This window comes from Mustela nigripes, chromosome 7 (assembly GCF_022355385.1).
Source record: "Mustela nigripes isolate SB6536 chromosome 7, MUSNIG.SB6536, whole genome shotgun sequence".
NCBI lineage: Eukaryota > Metazoa > Chordata > Mammalia > Carnivora > Mustelidae > Mustela > Mustela nigripes.
In genome coordinates, this window is record NC_081563.1 from 24,698,270 (window position 1) to 24,710,435 (window position 12,166).

The following is a 12,166-nucleotide window of genomic DNA, read 5'->3' on the forward strand; positions in this document are numbered from 1 at the left end:
AGAGAAGAACTGCAGATGGGGACTGGATAGAAGAAAGGAAGCTGCTTTCACAGAGCAGCGGATCCAACAAAATCTGTTCCCTGTGGCCAGGGAAACACTAGTGACCAGCAGATAAAAGCACCGCGGAAGATACAGAACATATGGCAGAGGGTAGAGTTCTTACCAGCCGTAAGATGAAAAAACTGAATTTTCAAAAAGAGAATAGACAATCTAACCAATATATACTTCCAGTAGGCTTACTTAGCTAATCAAAGTCCTACAGATTAAAACCAAAATGGTATGCTTTGGCAACGATATAAAAAATTACAAGACCAAGCATTAGTAAGTCTGAAAAGAAAGCCGTGTCATACATTTTTTGTGCTTAAATTTCATCCCAGGGGGCAGTTTCCTTTGTGTAGCCAAAAGTCTGTTACAGTGTTCATATCTTCAGATCCAGCAATTCAGTTTATTGGAATTTATCCTAGAAAAGTCACTATCATTAGTTACAAATAGATCGATTTAAATGTTGTTTGTGTGGAAACAACATAAATAACAAAGGAATTTTTAAGAGTTCTATATAAGCAAACATGCATCCATAAAGTGACATTTTAGAAAATCTTTAATGGCATTTATGGAAAGACGCCTGAAAACACAAGTTATAAAAGAGTACGTATAACATGGTCCAATTTGCTAAAAGTTTATGGATCTCTTTTTCAAGACATGTTTTATATATGTGTGTGTGTATACATACACGTATATGTGGCCTCAACAAGTATATACTATTCTGATCTTGCCTTTGATCTATTAATACACCCATACTACAAATTGCAGAAAATGTGAACATGTTTTCTTTTTATCTAGAAGCTTATTTTGAAGACTCAGAGAATCAGTGCCCCTCAGAAGAGAGATTTTCAGAACTGAAAAGATATCTGCATTCATACAAAACACCAAAAGTTCAACAGATTTACGATAGGAATGTGAAAATATAGGTCCCTGAAATTACCTGTAAGAACCAGATTCAGGGTGGATAAGCTAGACTTCACAAACCAAAAGTTGAGTTTTAAGTGCAGGATGGTTCCTTCTTAGAAAAAGTGGAAGTACTAATTCTAACTTTTTAAAAAAATAAAAGCAAGATGGGGCAGGAGACCAGCAGCCCTAGAGCACAGACATCACCTTCCAATTCTGAATGCCATCCAAGGATTAATAGCTACACTTAGCTGAAAATGTCTAAGGATAAGTTGGTAGGGGTGGAGAGAAAAATGCGTATCGAGTCATGAATTAGGGCCTACCCCTAGAGGCAAGGCCCGTCTCCTCAACCCTTTGCTTCCATGCTATGGGAGAGGCGTGAGTGCAGTCAGAGAATACACCACAAGGTGTGCCACAGCAGACAGTGTCCCCTAGAGAAAGAGGAAGTCCAGAGACAGAAGGAAGGTCAAGAGTAGCAGCGTAAACCTCAACTCCCTACAGGCACTGTAGGGGATCCCCCGCCTGGAGAAGTAAGAGCGAGAATCAAAGCACACACCATACACCAGGCACTTCTCTGAGCATTTTACTGCCCTTCCCCTAGTTGATCCCCACAAAACCCTGGGAGGGAAGGTAGTGTTACTGTCTGCATATATAGATGAGGCTTGTGGTGAAAACGTTAAGGTCAGAGAGCTGATGCGGGGCAGAACCAGCAGCGGTCTGTCTCTACTTTCCATTTCTTAAGTACATATTCAACTTACAGGCAAAGACAGATGAATAATATTCTCAGTAGGAAGCAGTTTCTTTCCCTATGAAAATGGTTCTGAGTCCTAATACCAGCCGATTTTAAGTGATTCATGCATGCCCTTTTATTTTGAAGCAGAAAGATGTCTTTCTTTTAGATATATTTAGGGAAAAAAATACCTCTATCTGTCCTTTCTGAACCATTCTTCAAAGTATACTGACCAGTGCCAATTTGTCGTGCTTAGTATTAGCCAGATTCTAGTATAGGTCAGTGTTCAAATGACACAGTGAGTGACTGTTGAGTTACTAAATCCAACTTTTAGCATGTTGGTGTAATTTTTTTTTTTAATCTGAAAAACAGTACACAAATCCAGCAGCCTCAGCATTTTAACAAAAATGCATCTTAGATGACAAACTACTTTATTTAAAACCCTCCAGTATATGTAGTTAGACTGATGGATTTAGATCTGACTAATAGAAAATAGGCCTATGTGTATTTTTAATTTTTTAAGGTATTAAAATTGAAATCCCAAAATAAGTTATATTTTTGTGCATTTCATGTATATTTTATTGTAGAATGGAGAAAGAAAATAGAGTTGAAAATGGAAATTTAAGACTACTGTGGATGAAAAAGAAAAAGTTTTTGGTTATTTTGACACTGAACTATATAATTGGATGTGTGCTCTTTAGCAGCTGTGGGCAAACCAGGATTTCTTCACCCAGTTCTTTCCTTTGAAACATACAGATGTGTCAAGAATTGGTTCTCTCCCACTCCCAGTGCGCTTTTCATATTGAAATCAGACTCTTGTAATAGTCATGGGCTCAACCTGATGTGCTTGGAGACCCTCCCTTCTGCATATTAGATTTGTAAATTCCAGTCATATCTTTTAAAGCCTCTATTCGTTACTTAAACCTGACATTAAAAATTCCCCTACTCTCAGTCTTAAATTAAAAATTAAGATGTGAAGTGAGTGTTTGTCCTGTTCTTCCAGGGGGAGAAGAGAAATCTCTGTGGGCCCACATGAGTGTGGTGGTTCTAACATAGTGGTAGTTTAACATAATAATAAAGTTTGAAACTTTCCAGAAGACAGAGAATCAGGAGCAGATCATTTTCTAAGCACCATAGAGGCAGATGACAGGTGGCTAGAGAACATCAAGATTTGTAATCTCAACTGTGTAAAAAGGAGATCTTTTTTTTTTTTTTTTTTTTTAAAAAAGGCTTTTCATGATGGCAGCCATCTTAATTTGCATATTTAAAAGGATGTTTTCATACCGAAAGATGTCAAGGCTATAACTCCTGTGTCCTTGAAGGAACTTCTCTTTTCTTATTCTGTTATTACATTATTTTAGCCCTCTTACAAGCTGGTTAATGAAGTAAAGGCACATTTCAACTTCTGAGTATCCATTTCAGTTCTGTCACTTGGGAACGAAGCAAGCCCTGCCCACCTTTACCTCTTACCTTCTGAGACCAAACTGACATTCTGGTAGGAACGGCTCCTCTAGGCTAGAGGCCATGGGGCCAAGAGGTCTTCAGAGGATGATGTGAAAAATGAGCTCCTTTATTAGCAATAAAGAGTCCTGTGTGGCTTTGGGTTGTCTGGAGACAAGAAACTTAATATAAAATTTACAAGTATCACGATACCTCAGGGCATAGAAGCCTTTGTCCCTTTCCTCCTCTCTTGCTCTGGCCTGAATGCATTTCTTAGTCCCTCTGATTCTTAAGGATCCAGCCCAGCGCAGGGCAGTGAGCAACAAGCGGTCTCTCCTTCCCTCTCCCCAGTTCTTCCTTTCTCACTCCATTCCTTTAGTTTCTCACATTATACTGTTGCTCTTATTTGTAATAGAAGTAGTATTTTAGTTCTGCTGAGTTCTGTCATTCCAAAGTTCTAAATTCCAGAAAAGCAATTTGTTGGAAATCTTTTGGAATATTGCCTTTTTTAAGGTGACACCCCATTACCCAAGACTGTTGTAATTCTTTCAGAACCAAGAATCTGTAGCACACAAGTTTAAAAAAAAAAAAAAAAAAATTCCCATGTAGTAGTTAGGTCTTACTAACAGTATATAGAAGTTGTAGTCATGCTAACATTAAGAACTTTCTTTTTGCCCAGCACTATGCAAAGGGCTTTATGTATATTAGTTCACTGCGTTGTTATGACAACCTCATGTAGAAGGCATTATAATTCCCTCCTGTATTTTTATGTGACAGGATATCAGACCGTAAAAATTTTGGTCAAGCAAGCATTTCTGGAACCTGTTTTAAGCGCAGGGCATTGTGCTAGATACTAAAGATCTAAACCAGATAGACTGGGTTTCCATGAGCTTCCAGTAACTGAGGACAGGATGGCAGAGGAGAACCCAAACAAGCACACAGAACATATGTCCTGAGCAGGTCAGGGGGCAAGACCACTCTGGGCCTGGATACTTGAAGAAAGCTCTTCTTAGAATGCAGTCTCCTTGACTCTGGAGATAGACTTTGAAGAGAGTGGAGAGAAAAAATTTCAGGGAAACAGGCTGTATATTTGAGACAAAGAGAATATTGTTGGCAATTTTGTGAAATAGCAATTTGAGTGGTTGTCTTGTGTAGAAGGCATGAGGTCCCTCATTGACATCATGGGGGCTCAGGCTAATAATACCCTGGACGGTAGCATAGAGAGGGAATGTGAGTACAGTCCCCACACTGTGCTGGCACCGGCGGGCTCACAGGAGCTAAAGTCAGAGGGACAGGTTAGAACCCAAAAATGCTGGTAGTACAATTCAGTAAGCTATGTTAGCAGCCAACATTTATTGAGTACTTACTACATCTCAGACCCTATTTTACGTGTTTTTATGTGTATTTTCTCATTTAATGTCCCAACACCTTTGTGAGGTAGTTTATAGATACAGGAACCAAGCAAGTGACAGAGACCAGTCAGTCAGTAAGAGGCAGGACCTAGGATTTTTTTTTCTTTTAAGATTTTATTTTTTTGACAGAGATCACAAGTAGGCAGAGAGAGAGAAGGAAGCAGACTCCCTGCCGAGCATAGAGCCTCGATCCCAGGACACATGACCTAAGCTGAAGGCAGATACTTTAACCCACTGAGCCACCCAGGTGCCCCAGGACCTAGGATTTGAATTTGGACATTCTGCTTCCACAGCCCTCCATGCTCCACACAGCAGTGTTTCTGGAATTTTTCACTTAGGAACATTTCTGTAAGTGGTATGGACATGGTCTCAAACATTGCCATTTATAGCCTCAACAGACATGTGTTTGCACATAGACCCTTCCTTATGGGTTGTCCAGAAGAAAGTAGAAAGTGAAAGTTTAGTTAGTTACTAGTATAGCTCTAGCCTTTTTTTTTTTTTTTAAAGATTCTGTTCATTTATTTGACAGAGTGGGATCACAAGTAGGCAGAGAGTCAGGCAGAGAGAGAGAGGAGGAAGCAGGCTTCCTGCCAAGCAGAGAGCCTGATGCAGGACTCGATTCCAGGACCCTGAGCTCATGACCTGAGCCGAAGGCAGCGGCTTAACCCACTGAGCCACCCAGGTGCCCCAGCTCTACCCTTTTCGATAGCAGTTGGTGAGCACTGAGCAGCACCTATGGAAGAAGGCTAGCTCACACGAGCAGCTGCTGAGGTGACCAAGGAGGAGGGTGATGAAAGCTGCCTGAGGAAGGGCTTGATCCCAGGCTGTGGACCAGTCTGATGAGAACAGTCCTTTCAGAGGGGTCTGTGCAGAACATGAAGCGAAAATGTTGCTTGCAGGAGAGTTTTACAAGTAAGTGGAACGAGCACTCAGTTCTAAGAGGTAAAGAGGCATGACAAGTGACAGGAAGTGACATTTCCTCCGCTGTGAAACAAAGTGGATTCCCTGCTGGAATCAAAGAGGTCTAGCCTTGCCTTTCTTCAAGACCTTTAGATCTACCTTCACCACGGCCGTCCCTCACGGACCTTTCATCCACTTCCACTCTCATATACAATGCTCAGCTTCCCAATGAGACTGCCCCTTCAATTCTGAATCTTAGCCTTGTTGACACAGGTATTTTCATTTCTCAGACTACAGTCCTTGCCAAGGGCTGATTATATTTGTAAGATAGTTATGAAACCAAATTGAAACTTGGACTGAAGTAAATCACAGAGTAAAGGAGACAGACAGTGGACATTTACAGAAGACTTAAAGAACATTAAAAAAGGAACACAACCCACCTAACCAAAGAGGCAGAGGATCTGTACTCTGAAAACGGTAGAACACTCATGAAAGAAATTGAGGAAGACACAAAGAAATGGAAAAATATTTCATGCTCATGGATTGGAAAAACAAATATTGTGAAAATGTCTATGCTACTCAGAGCAATCTACACATTTGATGTAATCACTATCAAAATACCATCAACCTTTTTCATAGAGCAAGAACAAATAGTCCTAAAATTTGCATGGAACCAGAAAAGCCAAAGGAACGTTGAAAAAGAAAACCAAAGCTGGTGGCATCACAATTCTGGGCTTCAAGCTCTATGCCAGAGCTGTAATCATCAGGACAGCATGGTACTGGTACAAAAACAGACAGATAGATCAGTGGGACTGAAAAGAGTCTCCAGAAATGGACCCTTAACTCTATGGTCAACTAATCTTCGACAAAGCAGGAAAGAATGTCCGATGGAAAAAAAGACAGTCTCTTCAACAAATGGTGTTGGGAAAATTGGACAGCCACATGCAGAACAATGAAACCGGACCCTTTCCTTACACCACACACAAAAATAAACCCAAAGTGGGTGAAAGACCTAAATGTGAGACAGAAATCCATCAGAATCCTAGGGAAAAACACAGGCAACAATCTCTGTGACAACTTCAACCACAGCAACCTCTTAGTAGACACATCTTCAAAGACAAGGAAAACAAAAGCAAAAATGAACTATTGGGACTTCATCAAGATAAAAAGCTTTTGTACAGCAAAGGAAATAGTCGACAAAACTAAGAGACAACCAACAGAATGAGAGAAGATATTTGCAAATGTCTTATCAGATAAAAGGTTAACATCCAAAATCTTTAAAGAACTTACCAAACTCAACACCCAAAACCAAAAAATATCCAGCAAGAAATAGGCAGAAGGCATGAACAGACATTTCTCCAAAGAAGACATACAAATGACCACCAGACACATTAAAAAAAAAAAAAATGTTCAACATCACTCAGCATCAGGGAAATACAAATCAAAACCACAATGAGATGCCACCTCACGCCAGTCGGAATAGCTAAAATTAACTAAGGAAACAACAGACATTGGCGAGGATGCAGAGAAAGGGGAACCCTCTTGTGCTTTTGGTGGATATGCAAACTGTTACAGTTACTCTGGAAAACAGTTTGGAGGTTCCCCAGAAAGTTAAAAATAGAACTACCCTGCGCCCCAGCAGATGCACTACTAGGGACTTATCTAAAGGATGCATAGTGATTCGAAGAAGCACATATACTCCAGTGTTTATAGCAGCAGTGTCCACAGCAGCCAAACTATGGAATGAACCCAGATGCCCATCGACAGATGAATGGATAAAGAAGATGTGGTATATACATACAATGAAATATTACTCTGCCATCAAAAAGAACGAAATCTTGCCTTTTGCAACAACGTGGCTGGAACTAGAGGGTGTTATGCTAAGTGAAATAAGTCAGAGAAAGACCAATATCATATGATTCTGTTAATATATGGAATGAAGAATGGGAGAGAAAAAATAGAAACAGAGAGGGAGGCGAACCATAAGAGACTCTTGACTCTAGGGAATATACTGAGGGTTGCTGGCAGGGAGGAGGGTGATGGGCATTAAGGAGGGCACTTGGTGGAAAGAGCACCGGGTGTTGCATGCGACTGACAAATCTAAACTCTACCTCTGAAACCATGTTGATGAAAGTGAATGTAAATGAAAAAAATTATTTCTATCTCAAACCTGTTTACTGTTTATAGGTTACTGTCTCCATGAGTGAAGATAATTTCTTTCTGAAGGTCTTTGTGGTGATTAGCAGCAAATAAAAAAACTAAAAATGACTGGTAAATCTGACCCAAAAGTCTAGGACCACCGGTCTGTATAGCCCTTGCTTGTTCACCGTGGCTCACTCTGTTGTGATTTTTTCCCCTGGTTTTGGTTCTGCCTTGTCGTTTGAATCCGCCTTACTGCCCCGCATTGATCGTTACTCAGTCTGTATTTTTTATCTTTTCCAAAACCTAGGTAAGAACCTCGACGCGGTCCACGACATCACGGTGGCGTACCCTCACAACATTCCTCAGACCGAGAAGCATCTCGTCCTCGGGGACTTCCCCAAGGAGATTCACTTCCATGTGCACCGCTACCCGGTAGATGCCCTCCCCGTGTCCAGGGAGGACCTGCAGCTCTGGTGCCACCAGCGCTGGGAGGAAAAGGAAGAGAGGCTTCGTGCCTTCTATCAAGGGCAGAAGAATTTTCAGTTTACGGGACAGACTGTAATTCCACCTTGCAAGTCTGAGCTCAGGGTCCTTGTGCTCAAATTGCTCTCCATACTTTACTGGACCCTGTTCAGCCCTGCAATGTGCCTCCTCATATATCTGTACAGTCCTGTTCGGTGGTATTTTATCATCACCATGGTTCTCTTTGTGCTGCTAGAGAGACTATTTGGCGGACTGGAGATGGTTGAACTTGCATGTTACCGGTTTTTTCACAAACAGCCACATTTAAATGTAAAGAAACAGGAGTGAGATCATAAGGTTCACAGTGTTAATGACCAAGGGGATATTTTGGAAATGTGTCAAGCCTTTCTACACAGAGATGCGTTTTTGCATGACTATGTCAAATATTTCTACTACCATCCTTATTTGTTAAAGATACTTTGCACTTAGTTTTGAGGGAAAATGTTGCTACACACTTTTTTTTTAACTCTCTGAATGTAATTTCAATACACCTAGCAGGGAGCGATTGCTATAAAATAACTTGGGCCAGAGTGTCCCTAGAGCAGCCACGAGGCTGTTAAGAGACAAGGGACACACAAGATTTTCCTACAGGCCCAGTCGTATTTCCTAACAAATTCCAGAGACAAGAGGCAGATGCGGGGCTCAGAACAAGGGCTGGCACTTGACACTGGAGGTGAGAGCCCTTCCTCTGGGTTCCCTCCCCCAGCACGGTCCCCCCGGCTCATTTCTGTGCCAGTCAAACCACTGCATCCTTTCCTAAGGCCAGAAAACAGAAACCCCACATCCTTCAACCAACCATCCATTTTGCTGGGAAGCCCTTCATTATTCATAAAACCTTGACATTTAGCCTCGCACTTACCTAGACATCAGAAGACCGCCTGTGCCCTTTCTTCCCATGGATAGTAAGACCTGGACATTTCTCAGGGAGCAACCACAGGCTCTCCGCTTGGAAACCTTAGTTTGGATTTGTACAGATAGGAACGAAGACCGTTCAGTTGTTCCGTTCTTCTTACTCCTGCATGCTCCGAGCTGGTTTCCTTGACACTCATCGGCAGGGGTAGCTTTTTCTGCGTGACATCGAGTCACTTACCTTTCTAAAGGAATGCATGGAAGGGTCTGTCACTGGGGTCAGAAACTCTTGAAGTTGTGTCTGTTGAAATAGTTCTTTAAACCAGCCCCAGAAAGAAAGGATACTGTATTTTCTGTACGTGCACGGGTATCTGGCATCTGCAGCCCGGGTGGTCAGGGCTCAGCCTCAGTTCCTCCCTCGCAGCCCTGATGGATTTTTGATAACAGGAAAATGAAGCCCTTTTTAATGATAATGAGGGCTCTCGCTCTCATTTTTCAGTCCCAAGCTGCCTGTTTGAGTACTACAATTTAAATCCACTTTTGACCAGTCGTTTGCCTAAATACTGCTGGCGCTTGGAGTCCATGGGAATTCCAGCAAACCAACAGCACCAGTCTCCTGAGGCAGAAGGGATGCGTGGTCCCTGTCTCCACCCTGCTGGAGCTCGCCCGACTGTTTTTGTCATAGGATAGGGACGCTGGTCAGAGCAGCAGCAAACGTGAGGCGGTGAGAAATCGAGCTGCTCGCAGACCTGCCGGCTTTCCTCCTGTCTCCCACAGGCCTCAAACGCTACTGCTTTATGTACCCTTTGGGCACGCATGCCTTCTCCTTAACCACAGCCCGTGTTTGCTCAGCAGTGACTTGTACCCAACAATGGAAACATGCAAGCACATTGTGAGCCGAACTTACCGAGAAAAAGGGCCGGGTTGCTTGCAGAACACCGCTGACATCACTTTTACTGCAGGGGGACCGAGGAGTGCATGCACGCACCAGCCTATATTTAACCACACCCCCCAGGCCCTTTTCCTTCCTGCCTGGAGCGGCTAATTACTTACTGTGCACATCTGCTCCAGACCCAGCTGTTTAATCCCGTGGTTTTTAAGGTGTTTTTCTTTTTTAACCTTTTTTTTTTTTTTTTTTTTTTTTTGGTTCTAATAAAAGAGGTTTCTAATTTAGTTTTCTCTTAGACCTCCTCTTGATTATATTTGGAAACACAGTTTTACAGTTAGCCCTGCATTTGTCCTGGGCAAGAGAAGAGCTTGTCTTCTGCCCCACGCATGTTTGTACCGTAGCCCACCTAGCTGCGCGCCCTCCAGCTCCCCGGCTCCTTGTTGGTGGTGTAACCGTTAGAGGATGGAGTGAAACCTGGACAAGAGGAAAGCTCTTTCCTTTCCTCTTTAAGAAAATGTTTTCTTTGGATCATAAAAGACCGGTTTAAGATAATGCAAACTTTGTTTTACTACCCAAAATTCATACGCACCCAAACTGGGGAGTACAGACATCGTGCCTGCTCTCTGAATCAGAAACGGTAACTTCAAAGAGAAAGAAGTTGCTTCTTTCTGTTTTGTTTTCTGGTTTTGTTTTTTGGGGTCTTGTGTTTTCGCAGTAAGGCTTCTTATAAAGTTGTAATTCTTTGTTCCTACATGTTTGGCTTTTTTAAGAGAAAGAATTTAAAGAAATAGTGAATGATTTGGAACTTAGAGCTTTGTAAATTGGTTAAAAAATGTCAAGTAAAAATTAATTTAACTTCAGTGTTGTGATCGGCCTCAGGAAGGAGCCCTCCGCCCCTTCCCACCTCATCACTCTGGACTCAGTCTAGCCGCCCTCTTCCCACTGAAAGCTCTTTCCGTCCTTTGAAGATCAACTTAGTAGTGGGCTATGAAACGTTTACAGTACTGTCTGTCCAACTGTTCGCTCTTTACCATTCTGAACGTTTTAAACAAAGCAAATGTGCTTTGTATGGAACATGAACCATTATACTTAAAATAGTAAACTATGAGGAAGGGTGCTGAAGAGGTCCCAGGTTTTACCACCAGAAAGCTCTGATAAGAGGCCAAAGTCACTATACAAACCAGTAGACGAATGTGGTAAAAGACCAGAAGAAAATATTAAAACAGCCCATAATTTCAAACTCCTGGTAAAACCCTTCCTTGTTTGTAACACTAGCACACAGATTAGGGAGAAATACCAGCTTCCGCTTGTGTCACTTTAACATTAGTTACTTCTCAGCACCACACTGGGAGCTGGACTTTGGTGGCCAGAAATCTGCAAATTCTGCAGAAGGGGTGACATGCCCATTGCACCCGGCCTGCAGGCTCTCGGCCTGACTGCGATGCCCCTGTGCACTTTTGTAATAGAGACTCTAATGGAGGGAGCCTGTTGGTATTAAATTGTTTACATTTCTTTATATAAATAACGTGCTTTCAGTGCCTTAGTTTTGGGTCCCGTTCTTTTTCTTGTTCTGAGAATTCTACAATGTGTTTCTTAGGTAATAGTCTCTTTTTGCTAGGAAATAGTCTCTTTTTGGGAGGAAAATAGTTTGTAAACACTGGTAACTGTGGTAAACACTATTTTGTTGGGGACATCTGGAGAGGAGAGCTTGATGCTGAGGTAGCCTTTGCCTTAGAGCTATTATTTATGATGTAGCAAACAAACACGGTGTTGTCACGCAATGAGCTTCAGATTGGAGATGGCCCAGAAGTTGTCTCGTACCAACCTTAAGCTTTTATTTCAGAAGAGAATCTTGGTTTGGGTAATTTATTTTTTAAAAGATTATGTACAAAACAAGTTTTAAAAATAACTCACAGAATGGCCTTAGTTTTCAATGTCCACTAGTATGTTTACGAGTTGTGTTACCTGTAATTTACATCCAGAATAAAGTGGAATGAATCAGATCAAGTTCGCCCATGTATCCTGTTTCTGGTTCTGCCGGAATGACTGAGTACTACTGTGTTTTCCCACCTTGTTCCAGCCTTACGGTATGTAGCATCAAGGAAGAGCTCATCAGTTAGGAATCTCTCACAGATGTTTAAAAAAAAAAAAAAAAAAAGACAAATGCCCCCACAAAAAGGGAATACACTGCTTCCTGAACTGGAAAAGTCAGGTCCACAGTTGAATTCAGGACTCAGTGAATTCATCAGAACTTGGTTTTCTTCCATTTCTGTCAATTAAACCCTGAGGGCAATTTGGTCTCACACGTGTGGGGTTGTAATGCCCAATACCAGCACC

The 12,166-nt window shown here is 41.9% G+C and overlaps 1 protein-coding gene across 2 annotated transcripts in view; it reads left to right on the forward strand.

Moving 5' to 3' along the window:
* The window catches only part of LCLAT1 (lysocardiolipin acyltransferase 1), a 179,940-nt gene extending 168,108 nt beyond the window's left edge, over positions 1-11,832 (forward strand). For both annotated transcript variants that reach the window (XM_059405379.1, XM_059405380.1), the window contains exon 6: positions 7,877-11,832. In XM_059405379.1, coding sequence (XP_059261362.1) covers positions 7,877-8,379 — 503 coding nt within the window. In that variant the 3' untranslated portion in view covers positions 8,380-11,832. The remainder of the gene's footprint in view (positions 1-7,876) is intronic.
* Positions 11,833-12,166: the final 334 nt, after the last annotated feature.